General features: G+C 37.3%; 1 protein-coding gene across 4 annotated transcripts in view; it reads left to right on the forward strand.

Annotated features, from left to right (window-relative positions):
- LOC133530772 (uncharacterized) overlaps positions 1-16,316 on the forward strand; it is a 106,356-nt gene extending 90,040 nt beyond the window's left edge. For 2 of the 4 annotated variants that reach the window (XM_061868838.1, XM_061868839.1), the window contains 20 exons: positions 2,761-2,845; positions 3,716-3,842; positions 4,199-4,339; positions 4,760-4,961; positions 5,273-5,495; positions 5,653-5,788; positions 5,901-6,043; positions 6,514-6,664; positions 6,771-7,175; positions 7,452-7,559; positions 7,744-8,263; positions 8,437-8,774; positions 8,966-9,079; positions 9,538-9,686; positions 10,414-10,539; positions 10,980-11,099; positions 11,575-11,670; positions 12,244-12,332; positions 12,763-12,912; positions 13,368-16,316. In XM_061868838.1, coding sequence (XP_061724822.1) covers positions 2,761-2,845; positions 3,716-3,842; positions 4,199-4,339; positions 4,760-4,961; positions 5,273-5,495; positions 5,653-5,788; positions 5,901-6,043; positions 6,514-6,664; positions 6,771-7,175; positions 7,452-7,559; positions 7,744-8,263; positions 8,437-8,774; positions 8,966-9,079; positions 9,538-9,686; positions 10,414-10,539; positions 10,980-11,099; positions 11,575-11,670; positions 12,244-12,332; positions 12,763-12,912; positions 13,368-13,525 — 3,581 coding nt within the window. In that variant the 3' untranslated portion in view covers positions 13,526-16,316. The remainder of the gene's footprint in view (positions 1-2,760; positions 2,846-3,715; positions 3,843-4,198; positions 4,340-4,759; positions 4,962-5,272; positions 5,496-5,652; positions 5,789-5,900; positions 6,044-6,513; positions 6,665-6,770; positions 7,176-7,451; positions 7,560-7,743; positions 8,264-8,436; positions 8,775-8,965; positions 9,080-9,537; positions 9,687-10,413; positions 10,540-10,979; positions 11,100-11,574; positions 11,671-12,243; positions 12,333-12,762; positions 12,913-13,367) is intronic. The other 2 variants (XM_061868841.1, XM_061868840.1) reach the window with 2 other exon arrangements.
- Positions 16,317-19,242: the final 2,926 nt, after the last annotated feature.

Here is a 19,242-nt window from a genome sequence, read left to right on the forward strand (position 1 = left end):
TTTGTAGCTTGGTCATTGATCACATATATTGACGTAATATTCCGAGGATCGCATGATTCATCTCGTTTTGGAGTACGTACAAATAGGGATACGAGATTCATGTTTAATTGAATTAGATATACGAAGCTCCTTTTGTGTACTGTATTCAAAATACCAGTTTTTATACAGGATTTGTGTTCTAATCAACCCGTCATGTTAAGTAACTTTAAGATAATACAATGATCAGAAATATGCGAGTCGATGAGGAATTTAAAGACCTATAAAAACTTAAGAGTTAAAAACAATGTTTATTAAGTCGACAAAACTCGTTACAAGAGTAGTTAATAAGCTTAAAGGTGCTTAAAGATACATACGTAGATGATCTTACAGCATGTCAATAGCCATATCTTTGTCCGTACATACACCCATGGCCCCGCCTCATTACCTCCTCTATACGATACACAGCCTTATAAAATGTACTATTATACTGAACATCTACCAACGTAAAATGAACTCTTGCATTCAATAAAATTACCCGTCAACAAGTCAGCACAAAGTTTCAAGTAAGACCAGACGTGTAAGTTTGAAGACAACAGTAACTTTGCGGTCGTAAATTTTGATTTGAATCTTCTTATCGATGAATAAGATTCAAAATTGAACAGCGATGCAAACGGATATGTAGTTAGTAATGTTGCAGATGTCTCTAGACCGCATTTACATTTTAGAGATAGTTGCAGAGAATAAAATGTCAATTGAGAGACGAACGAGGAATTGAAGACGCAGTTATTGAACTCGTGATGACCTGATTGTTGACGGCTGGACCGCAGAATATGGAGTCGTTTAAGAGGGATCTATTTATAGTAAGAAAAAGTACAAATATAGAAAAGATGTTTATTTTACATCTTAATGTATAAGGAAATGATACTCAAATTAGTTATCTATTGAACAGAATGGCATTGGTATGAGATTAATTACATAAAAGAACAATGTAAAAAAGTTTAAATTAACAAAAGGAAGACTGTATTAACAAAGGCGCTTTTAAAACCCACGCGGCTTCAGACCAAACATTTTCGAGCATTTATCTAAATCTCGAATGACATTTTACTTCAATTAGTGACAGAATTGTAAAGCCGTACAAGCGGAGTGACATTTGAACATTTTTCACTTAAGTAAATGCCAGTGAGGGATTATAACAGAACCACGGTTTAGTTTTCGGCATTAACGGTTGAAGAGTAGACGTTTTTGTAATAGCCGTGTGAACGAGATCAACATCTTATTTAAGGATATTAACGAGGAAGTAATTAGGGGATTAATATTTTCGTAGGTTATTGCGAATTTAAATGCAATTTGATTAAGGCGATGTAGAAATTAGCAATTTATTCATTGGGTATGTGTATCAAAGCGTGGATATAAAGAAGGAAGTCGCACACCCTTTTCTCTTGAATCATAAATCCCAACTTTCGTCGATCACCGCGAGGTTCCATTGAGTGAGCTCAAAAACCCATTATGTAGAACATTATGAGGACCCCATTGTCTCGGCTGAATGAGCCAATACAATATCTTACGAAATTTCCTAAAAACCACCTTCGTATTATAAATGTTTATTATGTCGAACGGGCATTATCTGATGCCGGATCGGTCCATTGTCTTTTTATTTTTCATCATGTACTCGCAACGAATCGAAAATTCAATTCCGGCCAAAGTTTCACGATCTCACTTCAACGTTTCGTCAAATATCGTCGTTATCGCATCACTTAATCTTTAATCTCCATAAATTAAAGGCAATAAATTTGATTCTTAACACTTATTGACGTGTAACAATGCTTATTTTTCTCTATCAATTTGGCAGTGTTACAAAATCGTGAGCCATTAACGTGAAGAAAGATCTCGGAAACCGGTGATCTGTTTCATTAATAATAACCTGCTCTCTAATACTGGTTACAATCACGAGTATTCATGCACGACTTATGTAACCGGCCAAATTATCAAGCCGTATGTTAACATCCATTGTGTTGAACGCTAATCTACATAAGTATAGGTATTAATTCGAGTTTCAAAACGAATTTGTAAAAAAAGGCAGAGGTGGAGTGTCGACATCGGAGCACAAACACCAGCTTAATCTCTTGGAGAATAATCCGAATTTTCAATACAATGTGGGTACGTGTGTGGATGATGTAATGACGTGTGCAAAAGTGTTTCATGTGAGAAAACACTGATGATACTACAGATAAAGTTAATTAACAATGCGGCCAGAATTTGTAACAATTATGTTTCTTAAACGATTCATAAGTTGAATGAAGTTGATAAAATATTGGTATTTAATCATTACAATTGTTTCTTTAAAACGGCGTCTTGGCGACTTGTAAAGAGCAACACAAAAACGCTTTCGAGTTACAATGTACGGACTAGAGCAGAGTCAACGATCACTCACAATGCCCGCTCTAGAGTGACTCGGAGAAAACATTGATTAATTACCATAATAATTTATTTGATACTCCAAAACTTGATACGGGGAGGGGCCGGTTACACAACCAACAAAGTTTTGGTTTTTTCTCGACCTAAACCTCTTAACGATAGAAACTATAACGTAAACGTATGGCATAACGTTAATATTTCCAACACGATGAAAACAGTACATTGTTCGTTTGAATATGATGCATCGAGGTGATTTGCCTGTTCCAAACAAAAGAATAAGTTTGACGGAAAAGGAATGCTTGAATGTATCGTTAGTTATGATTGTTTCCAAGGATATTAGCATATGTTTTTTTCATGTTTTTTTAGGTTTGCTGTCGGCTTTGAATCATTTGGATCAAGCGCGGAAGAATTCTTTGCAAACGACGGTGGATTACTCTAGATATGTCAAAAGGTATTTGTAAATGTCATTTTTAAACATTTATACAACCTACGCTAATTTAGACTAGCAGTTTCAAAATAGATAATATACCAGAGCAATACAATGAATGTCATTGTTTTGCATTCAAATTCAGGTTCGACAACTTAAGATTTGATTTCACAACAGTCTGAATTTATATAACAATCATCAGGTGCACAGTTTAATGATCATTAGCATCTCGAGTACAAACTTAGGTCTTTTTAATATTTACGTGTATACTTCTAACATGTTGAGCAAGCGTCGTATCTAATAGGGTCTTTATACTTGGAATCATAATTTGTATTGTATTGAATCATCCATTTAAAGAACATCATTTTTTATGTCACTCTTTATAAGTGACACCAATTGCGTAAGCAACATTGAGGAAGGAATTGTTGATGGACTCGATTTAGGCGTACCCACGTCATAAATATTGTACTTTATGAAAAGAAGATTTACATTGCGTTTATTCATTTGATAAAGATCACTTGGGACTGAAATGGGAGACGGTATGATGATAGATACCTTTAAATTAACTTAAACAGATTCTTAGTAAAAAATACATTCTATGAATTTTACTATATGATTACATATTTTTGTATACTGTATGAGAATTATGGGGACTCAATATCATTATTATACAATTTAATATCTAAATCAGTCAAAATATGGTCTATAGCAACAAGAACTTGGTAAAAGGGCGATCTACCGCCCGAAATAGTGCTTAGGTAATAAAAAGAAGTAAAAGTAGAAATAACACCCTTTTTAGTCTTGTGTTCCGTTACTACATGAGCTTTACATTTTTCGAACAATAAGAATTTAAACTAAGATAATAGGTAACCAGTGATACTTTTCTATGTGCAGGTATAGCTCGACGTTGGAATGCGGTTCCTCATACTGCAAGGATCTGGGCTACAGAGAACACTTCCACTGCATGGACTGCCCCGCCAGGGTGTTCTGCAAGAAAGAAGAGATGATCAGACATTTTAAGGTTAGTATCCAGATTGTAAACGAACATTGTTGATGTTTCGACAATTGCTACCAACTTATTAAGTCAACACAATTATAATTTTAATAGCCGATGACGTCAAAATGCTAAAATTTTTCATAATGATTCCAAAAAATACTAACAAATTTTAGTTAAGCAATTTCGTCCGCCTTTATTGTGCTTATAAAAAGCATTGCAAAGGCATGTCATACATAGTGCAAAAAAAAACGTAGCATACGAATATAGTAGCAAATTTTTACCACGCTTCTAGCCAGTATACAAGCCTTTCTGATTTGACGTTTTTTTATAATAACCTTTGAAAATTAAATGATTAATGGAATAATCTTGTTTATCAACAGTGGCACAAAAAACGCGACGAGTCGCTCGCGCACGGCTTCATGCGTTACTCTCCCTTAGACGACTGCTCGGAGCGCTTCAGCGACTGCCCTCACAACCGTAGCCAGACCCACTACCACTGTATCCAGGATGGCTGTGATAAGGTAGGAGAAAGGACAATAAAGTTTTGAAGAGTTATACACAACCCTCGTTAACGATCAAAAACTATCGGTATTCTTCTCTATACGACTGTCAGTTTGCGTTATCCAGCTTACTTAACTTCGTTGTAGGCTTACTAGGAAATTTTTTATTTCTATATTAGATATGAACACAATAACACCAAGTTCCTATTGTCCCAATCAATTTAAAGGTTACAGTAATATGTATAATGAGATAATAATGACATAAATACAGCAACACATTTAACGTCGTCTGTCTGTTTTATCTCATCTACCAAAAGAAAGAACTCTATTGAGCATCTTAGAAATACAAATCAGGGGTTTGAACTGTCTGACGGAGTTTTAAGAAGAAGAAAAGCTCTCTGCGTTAGTGCAATATTTAATCTTCATCCATATCCATTCCAGGTGTACATCTCTACGTCAGACGTGCAAATGCATGCCAATTACCACCGCAAGGATTCTGCCATCCTTCAGGAAGGTTTCCAGCGGTTCAGAGCCACTGAGAGCTGCGCGGCTCCCCACTGTGTGTTCGCTGGTCAGAGGACCACGCACTTCCACTGCCGGCGGCCTGGCTGCACGTATACTTTTAAGAATAAAGCTGATATGGGTAAGTGGTGCGAGACAAAAGTGTCTCTCTTTTTAGTATGTGCAGCTTTTAAATTTTGTATTTAAATCTCTATATGGAGGCTGTAATCAAATATGTATTCCAGACATATTACATGCCGTATCACTCACGTATTTCTGTATGCCAAATTGATTTGTATCTATTTATTTGTATCTATAGTGTATTAAAACGTAAAGAAGAAGAGATAGTGGGGCACTAAATAAGGCTAAATCAAAAATATATATACGAAATGACTCGTAGTATGACATGGTATATTGAATAAAATATTAAGTCAAGCAAATCGTCTCTCGCAGAAAAACACAAAACTTACCACATCAAAGATGAAGCTCTCTCAAAAGACGGCTTCAAGAAGTACATGAAAAACGAGGCCTGCCCGTACCGCGACTGCCGCTTCAGCCGCACCTGCAACCACATCCACTGCATACGGCCGCACTGCAACTACGTGCTGCACTCCAGCAGTCAGATTTTCACGCATAAGAGGAAACATGAGCGAAAGGAGCAGGAGATGAGTTTCGGGTGAGTTTTTTGCTAGAAGTCTTTTGAAATTTTCAAATATTTTGCTATCAATGGCATAGTTAACAGATTATTAACGACTTTCATACACGACGTAAACCACAAATAAGTCATAATAACTGAGCTGAGCAGCCAATCAAAAACTATGTGTTTTCCACAGGCTACCGACATCCGTGATTCAAAGCGCGTTAATGCAGCAAGGGGCTGACCTCAGCATGTATTCCCCTGGGGCTAATCTGCATATTGATGATGATATGTCCAACTCAATGGTGGACTCGGACTATCCTTATCCATTCGTAAGTATCAGCAAAGGATTCATTTAGTTACTAAACTTTCCTAATCTCACAAATCGGGTATAACCACAAAAACCGAGTTCTGTAAAATTAAATCTATTGCTTCTTTTTACAGAACCCAGCTTTAGTGGAAGAGGTTTCTCGTAAATACATAGAAACTTTCAACGGAGGGACGGAAGCAGAAGACAAATGCGGCAAATGCAGTGCCTTTAACAAGCACTATCATTGCTTGGCAGAAAACTGCAAGATGGCTCACAGGTTTGTTTATTTAAATGTTTCAAAAATATAACTCTATGATTATTCTAAGAAGAATGAATATAAAAGAAGATTTATTAACCTGATAAAATTATTCAATCTTTTAAAATTATGGCTCCAGCTATTTCGCCAGTATCAAGATATTTTTAAATAAGACTAAAATTGTATGGTAATTGGTGGTTGGTATTGCTGTGTACGGTGACTTTATTAGCTCTTGTAAAGCGATAGCTGGATTTTACAAGTAGCATATGGACTACCGGCCGTTCACTCTAAAATGTGTGCGTTTCAAGATTAATTCTCCATTCACTGCACATTACCACATTAGTTTACTGATAATAAGCTATCGATATTATACTTTGAACAATATTAATGAGCAAAAAACAAAGGAATTAATCACAAGGCTAACTATCAAGATGGCGCTCGAATCGGAAGACCCTGATAGAATTAAATTATTAATATAACAATCTTTACAGCTGTCATAATACTATGGTGAAACACGCAATGGAACATGAACAACAGAACCAAGTGACTGAAGCCTACTTCATGACCTATTCGAGGAATAATCCTTGCTCCAACTCCGCATGCCAACATATCAGGGACATTACACACTATCATTGCACTTGGGTAAGTTACATTAATATTTTCCATCAGTTCTTAAAACAAAATGATATAAAATTAGTATCATTACAAGAAATCCTAAGAGTTAAGACTGATATGATTTATTTTTCAGGAAAATTGCGGAGCAGTTATTCTCTCATCAGAAGAACATCCATTCAGACGGTTGGAGCACCATCGTCAGCACGCAATCCTGAGCCCTATGTCTCCCAATTTAGCGGCGAGATTCGCTCCCAACTTCACGCCGCAGCTCTCAGCCCAGTTGCACCCGAACATGGCAGCTCAGCTCGGCCAAGTGCCGAACATACCCAATCTTCCTCCGAACTTGGCACAGCTGGCTCAAATGACGCCAAGTCTGACGTCGCAGCTGAATCCGAATTTGCAAGCTCAGCTTAATCTCGGACCCAATCACGGGCTAGTTCCTCAACAAGTCAATCCATCAAGCTCACTAGATGAGATGTTCAGTAGGAAGCGAGGAAGGCCACCTAAGAATAGGGTGGTTGAAGTTTGGACTGACAATGTAAGTATAGTATCGGAACAAGACTATTTTGTGACTGAATGAACTTCATAAAACTTGGAAATTAAATAGCGCTACTGTATACTGTACCGCACTTGATGGTCTCATCGGAAGATCAGTGCTGGAAGCCACCAGCAACATGCTGAGATGAGGCCATTTCGTGGCACTTTATACTTCCTTTGTTTTTGTTATATCATGTAATTTAATGTGTCTTGTTTGTGTCTACGAATAAAAAATATTCTATTCTATTCTATACTAAAATTGTGTTTGTGTTTGTAGGTGACTCCTCAAGCGATATTTACATCATTCAAACTGCCAAAGAGCAATCAACTACCTCTACCACCCGTCCCTCAAGCTCCTGTTATAACTACAGTTGAAGAGTTTCCGGTAAGTATTTCTACATTGAGACACCATTTCCTATCTCTATCGCACAATGGCATTGACCGCCAGCATCATGGGCGTCCTTAGTATCCTTACATAAGGGAAGAAATCAAATTATTTTAGTTTGTAACGAAGAATTTTTTAATACATTTCTAAAGGTGATCCTAACTTCTAATTTATTTATTTCCAGCGCATCAAATTCCAACATTTTGAAGTCTTCACAACACCCGATGCCTGCTCACAGTCATACCCTAACTGTCAACTAAGAATGACGAGACTCCATTTCCACTGCTTCAACTGCAGTTTTGCTGGGGAAACACATATCATCATGGAAACGCATATGAGAGAATCTCACTCTATCAGCCCTCTATTAGATGGCTTCGATTACTTCGCTTCCTTCGACCACTGTGGTGGAAAGAGCTGCTTTAAGAACCAACTTCGCAATCACTTCCATTGTGCTCAAGGGAACAATTGCCCTGCAATTTTGACTCAATACTCGGCCTTGGCTACTCATAAGCACGGAAGAGGAACTCCGGTTATCAAGAGTGAAACAGAACAGGACAGACCTTTTGAGGAAGTGAAAGATTATTCTTTAAAAGAACGAGCTTCAGTAGACAGCGTAGTTTCTATGAAAGAATCTAATGAATCGTATACTCCCACAAATTTCTCGATTAAAAGTGAATTTGATAGAGAACAAGATAACATTTCGGGTGAGTGTTCTTCCTTAAACTTATCATTATAAAATGATTTTAAAATTGACCCCTAAAATCCAAATGGGCTTTTTGGGTTTTTGAATCTTACATGAAATTTTGCACTTCATTTGGTACTATTTAAGCATTGAGAGTCCATGACAGTATTGTAATATATAATTCATTGTTTCCAGTAGTAAAAGCGACGGGAACCTTCTATCCATCGTCTCACCTCAGAAGCAACACGTCTTCACCGCGCAGCATCTACGACGCTTCCCCATCAAAAGACCTCAAGCTCCGTATGGACTATGATAAGAAACCTTTCGATGCCACAAAGTCTGGGCCAACGATCCCGCCTTCGTGTCATGACCAAGCTTGTCCTCTTAACAAGAATGCTGGAGGAATGAATCTGCATTATCACTGTCCTCACTGCAATCAGCCATATGTCGATCTGAAGGTGTTATTCAGTCATATGGTGAAGAAACATAGTAATGCTATGGACGTTGGACCCGCTGGTCTGGCTGCTACTAAGGTATCTAAAGTGAGGATTATCCATTTTTTCCCATGGATTTTACATAGATTTAAATTTATTTAGACAAGTCAGTTTAACAAATCTTTTCAAGCTACTGTTATCTGTTCTCTGATTCATAAGTGTTAAACTTGCAACATTCGTTTGTGTGCTTAAGTATTATGTCACGGTACTAATATAATAATTTTTGACAGGAAACCTTGGAAAGGGAATATCCTGAGATTTCGATTTTGCCATCAACGGCATCGTCATCAGGAACTAGTCAAGTGCCATCACCTGGCCACAGACCACCAAATCCAGCCGAACAGGTATGTACTACTCTCTTTCTCTCTCTCTCTCTTTCTCTACATGACTTTTTTATATTATTATTTTTAAATACCAAGGTGATACCTTGAAAACATTGCGATTGTAATTTCCACAAGTCTGATTTTATTTTTTACTTTGTTTGCTGTATTTATTGTAACACATTTGGTCAGTTTGCCCTAGGTGTAACTCCACCACACGCTCCAATTAAAATCCAAATTGACTTTAAATCAGACATCATAATTTTAAAGGCTTTTGGACAAAATCACAATGCTTTGGTTTGTTCCGTCAATAAGCAATTCAGCTGAGTAATGACATAACCAAAATGCTCTCATTAATTCAGCAACCGATTTTGAGAAATATTGACATTAACTGCTTTACTTGCATACATTTAAAACTAAGTACTACACGTGTATGTAGTAGTACGGTTTTTTCATTTATCGAGCATTGTCTTGAATTTCAGGTTCAAGCCGTCCAAAGCCTGCTCCTCCAGCAGTACCTGTCCGGCGGCCGGAAGGGCAGCCTGCAGGAGCAGCTGAAGATGCAGCAACAGTACACGGCCTCGCTGGCCGGGCTGCCGGGGCTGGCGCAAGTAGCACTCTTCTCGCAGGGGTGAGCACCTGGAAATTTTAATATTACAGTCAAAAGTCGAAATCAAAACGCTCTAATTGTTTTGCGTAGTGACCATTTCTTAATAAATGAAATGCTATTTTAATAAAAAGGATTGAGAACAAAAAAAAACTTCGGAGGTAAATGACGCCTTCATATCAAAGAAGTAGATTCATCCAAACATAAAGGTGCTGAGTCACGACCCAGTACCTTTAGGTTTGGGTGAATGAAGGTGATCCAGAACCACTTTTTCTAACTCTGGAAATGATGATTCACATTATCACATGGTAGTATTTGATTAAAAGATAATTCGTTTATTTTTTCTTATTTTTCAAGTAAAATTAATCTTATACTAAGTAATCATGGTCATTGGTCACCCTATGACTGTTGATATACGCTATGGAAAGCTACAAGACGTCACATTGAGTAGGGTGACCAAATTTTATGTAGAAATGTTATTTTTTCTCCTTGTCATCTGAAAAATAATCATCATTATTGGTGATAATAAATAACTAGCATTATTATTAGAGCCTAATGGCTCATCTTTGAATTCTGTATGATGTCTTTTTCTCTTGCTCAACGACCCCGAAATCATTCTGTATACATAATGTGCATTGTGCATAGATGTTTGACCCCTGCGTAAACAATTGCATGCAACTATCAACTATCTACGATTCTAGCTACAAATGCCAAGTTAGTACAGAAATCAATGTTTTAATTTCTTTTCCAGTGGTTCTCCCTTCCCACTGTACCCGACGATGCTGTACCCACCAGAGTTACTCTTAGAACAGAGCCTGTTACAAGGTCACGGCATGCCACCTGGCATGGACAAAGAGGCTGAGATGATTGCAAAAACGTAAGTAGTATATTCAGAATTATCTCTCAGCGGTGCTTACCCTCTCGTGTGCCGATTATTTATTTTTTCGAATAATTTCCTTGGCCGTGGAAGCGCTGGTGGCCTAGCCGTAAGAGCATACGGCTTGCCCGAGGGTCGCGGATTCAAACCAATGTACGAGCCGGGGTTTGAAAAACTCATTGCAATTTTTCGGAACTTATGTTCCATTTACCAGTCGCTTTTAATGGTTTAATTGACATACAATACAATATTGAGCTTTAATTCAATATACGACTTTTCCTACTATTACAACTAACTTCTGCCCGCGTTTTTACCTGCGTGGAATGATGATGATTGATAAGAGCTACCCTTGTCCTACATGAGATGTTAGCCGTTTAAACGTGAAGAGGCAAACAGACGCTGTTCTTTGCTTACTAATACCTAATGATGAATATTTTCAGGAGACGTACACACACCACTAGGGGGCCCCACATGCGGGTGCTGAAGGACGAGCCCATCCCCGAGGGCTACCTGCGGTTCCGATTCAACGAAGACTGTGCTTATCAGCATTGTGGATACAGGTACTTAACACTGCCATATCTCTCTTCATCCCTTTTTCTACCCCTGGATGCCTAGCCAATTTATTGGGAACTTATTTTTTTTATAATACGTCGGTGGCAAACAAGCATACGTCCCGCCTGATGGTAATCAGACTCCGTAGCCTGTGGACGCCTGCAACTCCAGAGGAGTAACATGCGCGTTGCCGACCCTAACATTCCACACCGTCGTTGAGCTCTGGCAACCTTACTCACCGACAGGAACACAACACTATGAATAGGGTCTAGTGTTATTTGGCTGCGGTTGTCTGTTAGGTGGAATTACTTCCCCAGTTGGGCTCTGCTCTAGATCTGGAATGACATCCGCTGTGCTGTGCCCTACCACACAAAGCGAGATAACATTCACAATGCCCATACCTCCCATTTGGACGTATTTTAAAGACACCCGGGCCCGGGTATTATTACTTTTGTATCTTTGACTTACTTTTAATTTTAACAGGGAGCACCAAACCCACTTCCACTGCACCCGCAAAGACTGCGGCTACTCGTTCTGTGATAAAACCAGATTCGTGCAACACACCGCGCGACATGAAAGGTAAGCTTCTTAAAATCTTGCGATATTTTCAAAATAACAATGGATAAAAAACTACACTGTACTGAGACTAATATGACACACACCTCTTACAAATAAAAAGGATTTGCTCACTGTGTTGATCTATTTTACTAGCTTTGTGTAGACTTTTCTATAATTATATGACTTCAATCATGTCCACCGTTGTGATTATCTTGTCTCTTCTGTACATATATGTTCTGACTATACTCTGTACCTTTAGGTATTTAAATAAAAGTAAACAAAATCTACCCTAAAATGGCTTCCTAAGCCAGGTGAGAGTAGATAAAAACATAACATGATCAAATAATGTAGGTTAAAGTCAGGTCTTTCAGTCACAGATCCAGGCGGTTTTGTATGTGGTTGGTTGACCAGTAAATGTTATAACTTCCCGAAAATGTACAAATTGTTTGTTTACTTTTATTAAAATACCTTAAGATACAGCGTCCCTAGTCATACTATTGTGGAAATCAATTACCAGGTGTCGCAAAGCCCGAAACAGAATGATGTCTGTTACTTAGATTTTATTTTTATTTAATAAATAATTAATTTTTTCAGACTGGACACGTTGATGGGCGGAGACTTCCAACAATACCGAGCCAACGTGTACTGTCAGCGGCCGGACTGTCCGCACGCGTCTACTTTCGGTAATTATGTTATTTTTAATTATCTATATAACTATTCTTTTTATACATTTGTATAGGGGTCTAAATTATCCATTTTCTTATAAAATTTTCTTGAAATTTCCGAATACTTTTCATATTTTCCGCAACTTGGACATCTGTAGTTACACTTGTTAAACTTCAAGTTCACAATTAGGTTTATTTTACGAGAAGGGTAGTCTTCAAATCATTTTTTTTATAAAGTGTTACATGTTAGAATAGTATCAATAAATATTGGTAGTTTTTTTAAGGAACCAATATGAGGCATTTTGAGAATGTAAAATCTGAATTAACAATATCATTTCAGGCTGGTTTTGCACCAGCATCTATAATAGCCTCGCTTGCTTTTTGTAAAATACCGACAGTTCCTTTCTCAAATCTTATTCCGTCATGCTAACTTTATGCTTCCTGTCAGGAACAGGCCAGAACAAGGCCTCCCACTTCCACTGCCTCAAGTGCGACTTCGTGTGCACGGACACCAACAAGGTGGTCGCCCATCGCCGGCAACACCAGAAGCTGGACAGCATCCAGGCCGCTGGCTTCGAGAAATTCCCGCCCAGTAAAGGTAAGTTCCATCCGTCCTTCTTCTAGACTTATATAACTCCCTCAACCTAACACAGTTCGTATAGATCTGTAATGTTGTAGTTAATACTAGTTAATAGAAATCTTCAAGTTTATCCAGTTAAGTGCCATCAATATAATCTTAAATTCTCATTGCCTTTAAGCACTGAAAAAATAGCAAAAATATTTTCTTTTTTCTATAATTTTCTAATGTTTAAAGTATCGCCATAAAATAATGAAAAGTGTTTAAAGTGTGCACTTTTGTCTATCTTTTTTTTGTGTAAAATACTTTCCTATATTTAAATCAAAGGTAAATCTTGGAAGGTTTTTTTCATGATTGCAATCAGATCATTGAAATACAGAATTTACGCGCTCCATTTGAAATTAAAAGCAAGGTTTACAGATTGCAATAACTTGTTATAAAATGCTTTTCCTAATAAAACTTTATTTTTGTTCTAGCATGCGGCTACGAGCCTCAATGTATCCACAGCAAGAAGCAAACCCACTACCACTGCCTGCAATGCGGCTTCGCCGTGCTAGGCCTCTCTCAGATGACGTCACACAAGTACAAGCACCAGGAGGCCAACCTCGGCCCGTCCACCAGCGCCACCAACTGACTAGCGACCCTATGATGGAGAGGATAAAGTCTAATTCAGACTGGCCTTTATGAACTGGATAAAGGTTTTCAAAAATATAAGTATCCAGAGGCTATGCAAGAGCGCCACCAGCTGAATCGTGACCTTATGGCTCAAAGTTAAAGTCCAGATTGGACTGGACGAGTATAGTGAAACTAGATTAAGGATTTGATATGACTTACAAACATGATTTGTAAACAAAACACTTAATAAACGTGTTACTGTGTTTTGAATATGGACATTGACGGAAACTGCATGTGTGTTGCATATAAAATTGTCATTTTATATCTAAAGATTGACTTTGTCTAAACGAGAGCAATAATTTTGAAAAGGTTTGATTGTAAAGTGTGTTTGTCCCTCAAAATAGTGCCTTAGACGCTTTGAACGGATTTAGTGGCAAAAAAGTGCCAAATTAAATTAACACTATTCAGATTTTTAGATTTTGTAATATAAGCAAAGCCTATTCCACTAGTAGAAGAGGCGTAAATATATAAAAAAATATTATTAATTTAACTGTATTTATTCTATTAAATAGAAATCGTAGTGTGAGAACAATTTAAATGATAGAACAGGGTTTGAAGATTTGAGTTAGTCTATTTAAACTGGAAAATTGCATTTTAGAGACAATTTATGCATTCACGCCTTTTTGTGGAATAGGGCACGTATTTAAAATTTTATTCTACAAAATGTGTATGCAAAAACGGTTTTAGAGGTGATAAAATTCTAAAATAGTTACAAAATTGCATGATATATTTAAAGTGTGTATTTTCCTAAATCCCGACCAATCTTAGATGATAGTTTATATAAAATTATATATTTATTACTATCCCAAGAAAAGACATTTTTACGAATAGTATTATTAATTTAGGCTTCGTAAAATTCTAAAGTAAGGCATTAATTTTGGTTGAACGCCATTGTGCCTGAAACCTAACGTGACAATACCGTGGTAACTGACAGAGTACAAATCGTACTAAATTACAAAATTTGCTGTCAAAAGTACCGCTATAGGTTAACTCGAAAATTATAACTTAACAAAAAATATTTAAAAATCGTCAATTTTATAAACAATGTAAATAAGAATTTAGAGTATATTAAAAATCATTGTTAATAAAAAATATATTGGTATAGTAAGTATAAAAAATTGGATCTGTACAGATATGAATCAAGTGCTAACGTTTGTGATTCGTGAGGTAGCCATAAAATGCCATATTCATACAAATATTTTAGTAATAATCGCTGAAATTAATTTAAATCAGTATTAAATTAGTCAGAAGTGTCCTTCAGAAATCACCTTTTGCATTCCTTTATTATTCCCGGTATATAGGTGTATATCGCAAAAGTTACTGCACCAACACCAAAAGTATAAGCATCAGTGTTGAGTATAAACTACCAAGGATCGCTTACAGCATTCTGATATATTTCTAGAACTGGTATGAGGGTGCATAGTAAAATACTATAAGTATTATATCTTCTTTAACTATAATGGTGCCTATACCACTTAGTAACTTTTGCGTAAGTCCCTTAATATTCATTCCTTTGTAGAATTAGAACGGTTCCAGTCGTTAAAAAGAGTAGTCAAATAAAAGTGTAAACTGCGATTTTTAACGACAGTATTAAGACCAAACCAGTTTGAATCCTATACCTAGCTTGTATCAGTATTTTTTAGTGTAAGCTCTCTCACGTTGTTCCTATATCATTTCTTCGCACATTGCCCATTTACACAAATGAAATATTGTTCATAATATTTATTAAAAACTGTTCTTAACGTTCAAACATTGTAGTTTATTTAATATATAAATAAATTATTTTGTGGCCCTAGTGAAAAAGGGTACAAGTCTCTGGCAGTTTAGGTGTATAAGGGCATAAGTGTTACGTGGAACTTACACCCCTTTACACCTGCGCTGCCAGAGACTTGTACCCTTTTTCACTAGGGCCACAGTTATATTCTTTAGCAAAAGCACCTGCAAACACAATCAAGTCAGATAGTTACAAAAAAAAACAATTGTAAATTCATATGCTAAATTGTACTAGCCCTTATGTTAATAGGTATTTTGTATGTAATGTGTAAATGGGTATTTTCATTTTTGCAGATTGTACCTATTCATCTTTATGTTGTCATGGTCTTTACCTAATTATATCACAGTAAATGTCTTTCATTTAATTCATTATGTCTATCGATTCCGTGCCATAAAATAAGTAGTCATGTTTTAAACTGATGACTATGTAATTGGACAAAAAATATTTAAGTTACCTTTCAATCGTAAAACTTTGATTACTTTAATTTGGATTTATTTTTCTCATTCTTTATTTTTATAGGCATTGGCAGCTAAATAGTCACAATTATTTGCAATTAAAATATGATTTCTCACATTATTGGTTGTTATTCTTCTTGTTTTGTTATCTAATTTTACATTTAATGTTTTTATTTCAACACTTTTAAGGTTTTCATCTCTCATAAACACTTAAAAATAATTTAATCGCGTATTTATGTATTTTAGTATACGTAGCTTTAAATTTAGTGAGTATACTTTAAAAATATTATTTCTTTTAAAATATTATTGCACAAAAACGAGACAGGAGTGTTGCTAGAGTATTTAAATTGATAAAAGTTTCGTACAAAATTGAGTTTGTGTATTTGTATGTAGTATCCGAATGTATTCCGAATATCTTTGTTTAGAAGTTTGTTTGAGATTACAGAACTATTGGTATGGAAAATAGATTAGTGTTGTTTACCTCATGAGTTCTAGAAATTAAACGAGAATATACAAATCAATATGTTTCATTTTCTTTCATCCTTTTTATTACGTTTTCAGTTAACAACTTATTAGAGTAAAATGTAAATACAATACAAACAAACAATGTGGGTACAATAGAAACTTAAACTAATTAAAAACTAAAAATCTATATCTAAAGAGGGTCTCTGGGGCATAGTGCCAAAGATACTGGCAGCATTTCCTCGCTGAATTGCAACGCTTATTCGTTGAGCGAGGTAGCTGCCAGCTCTTTTGACCCCAGTAACATCAACCAGCCGTTTGGGCAAATCCGTAAAGAAGCTCTGAGCTCCCAGGCCCCACGGACCGAGGGTCTCTATCTCTACACCGAAAGGAACAAAGTTGTAATTGGCGCCGGGACCCCCTTATTATAGCCTATTGAGGGCCTCGGCAGCCTCGGCAGCCGCACTCGCTTTTTTGTAGTACCGCCAAGGTGAGACGATGCCAGTGTGTCCACACAGGTCGCGTCCCACACCAACACTCGTCCCATCCTCCACCATATCAGCGACATACTATCAGGTCTCTTTCCATCGTCCCGGGCTATACCGGCCGGCTCGAGTATCGCAGGCACGTTGACGGTGACAAGAGACCTGCGGATAATGACATTGAGCGCGGCGTGACGTGACAATCGCCCCGCGCATCACTCGGAGGACGGACCATGACGTGGATGCGTCACTCCCACAGTGGCATTTACGCGGTGCACAGATTGATACCCCCAGGCACAACCCGACTGCCACACGGAGGCTGTTTCCATCTAGATGAGTCATGTAGAATGAGCCGCTATTGGGAGAGGGATATGCGTTGAGCCAGTGACCAGCCTCCCTACAACCAACTGCGATCAAACGAGCGCGTTCAGCTCCTTCACTGTTATCTAGGCATGTTTCATTTAATTTTTATATTTACCTGGATGAGACCTCTTATTAGCCTCATAATGAGTTGTTTAAGTAAACTTTATTTTAAATTAATTTAATATCAAACGAGTAAAATATCAAAAGTTCCTACGACTGCGAACGATGTTTTTAAGCTTACAAACAAATTATGTAGAAGTGAATAAAAAAATCAAGACATTTATTTTTTTCTTTCTATACATTATTTTAATTTTAAGTAAGTAGGTATAACAATCGCCTTGCTTAATTATGCCGTGCAGGTAAAAGTTGTAACCGGCATTGGAAAAACATTGTACATTTGAAATTTAGTGCCCGAGTAGGTATTCAGAAGGCCTACCGGGAAACCTCGCAAAAATTGATATTTCTGAAACAATTGAATGAATTGTCCAAAGGCTAGTGCGGTTGTTATGCGTGGGTAGAAATAGGCTGCCACACTGAGGCGAAGATGAGAGAAGACGTGCGGGAATCAAGTTATAGCATTGGTTGTAGTCAAGCGGAGTGGAGAAGAGCTGCTCGCATGTCTCCTATGATCTCCGCTTCAGTGTAAAGGCAGCCTTGTAGTCGTTAATGCCCATGGAATATTGAGTCAGCACAGAGAAATAAAACTTAATTTGAAATTTAAAACTTCAAGATCGTTAACTGCCTGGCAAATACTGACCTCTGGGAGTAAAGGTGTTAGTGTGGGATGCTACCTGCGTAGCGGGCGGAACGACAGAAAGCGCCAAAATTTGGAAACGTAATAAATATACCTAAGAGCCTCGGTAGATCATTTGTACCATTTGGCGTTGAAACTCCCAGGGTCCCAGCGCGCACTAGTTTTTGGCAGAAATCGCGCAGCGTCTGGTTGACGTAACTGGTGTCCGAAGAGCTGGCGGCTTCCTCGCACAACGGTATCAGCATTGCGATACCACGAGGATATGCCGCCAGCATCCTTGACAACGCCTCAAGGGCCTATTTTATATTTAAGCTAGTTATTAATTTAATATTTTTACAGTTGCTGTAATAACTCTGTGTATAAATATATTATTATTCTCTTTATTTATCTTGTGTCTTAGATTAGGCATTTTATAATATGAATATAAAAGTAAAATACAACAAATCATACAAAAATAATACAAAATACATATAAACACATTATAAAAAAAACCTAACCTAGGGTGCCGCCAGCAGCGGGGCAGGGCCCAAGCTGCCGGTGGTCAGGGCCGCAGAGAGAGGAACCGGCGGACTATCCACGCCGTGTCCAAGATCACCGCCTTCTGCATCTGACCCTTGATCCAACCACCTAGCGAGAGTCTCTCTAGGTGTTGGTCGAGACTCTTCGCTATGAGACCGTTCGCTGAAACGACTATTATATATATTTTATGCATAAAAATAAATGTATTAATAAGTTGTTATGAATGGACAAAAGTTAATTAATATATTTCTAATAATTATTCAAACGTTTGTGTAACCATAAAATCAGGGAGAAATCTTTTTATAAAATTTTCACTAAGCACAAGTTATCGCGCATAGGTACGAAGTTTCTGAAATCGATCGCAACTACAACAAACTTCTGACAACTCTTCACATTCTGTCTCCAGCACGCCTGCTGGCACTCTATAGTTCGTGTCATCTACGAAGACGCGCAGATTTGTCAAATCTAACCTTTAACAGCATTGTAACAAGAGTTCAGGCACGCGTCTTCATGAATGACACGATATATACCTCGGGAGAATAAATAGAGACTAGTTAAATAGGGTCTGGTAATGGATAAATTTATAATCTTATAATTGACAAAAATACTGATAATTCTAAAGAACACTTTTGATGCCCTCCTGATAACCTATTCGGTAGTGAACCATAGACTAGAAGGAGTATGAATGTTTTCTGCGTATATAAGTATTTATATAAAGTCGCCATCAGATATATCGCAGCGGCCGAGGTGGTCAAAATATCTGAACACGCACCAATGCCTTGACAATAATGGCGTGTTAAGATATTTGTGAGTTATGATGGCGACTGTACAACTATTTATTATATATGGCATCGTCTAGTAGACGAT

This window comes from Cydia pomonella, chromosome 23, assembly GCF_033807575.1.
Source record: "Cydia pomonella isolate Wapato2018A chromosome 23, ilCydPomo1, whole genome shotgun sequence".
Classification (NCBI taxonomy): Eukaryota; Metazoa; Arthropoda; class Insecta; order Lepidoptera; family Tortricidae; genus Cydia; species Cydia pomonella.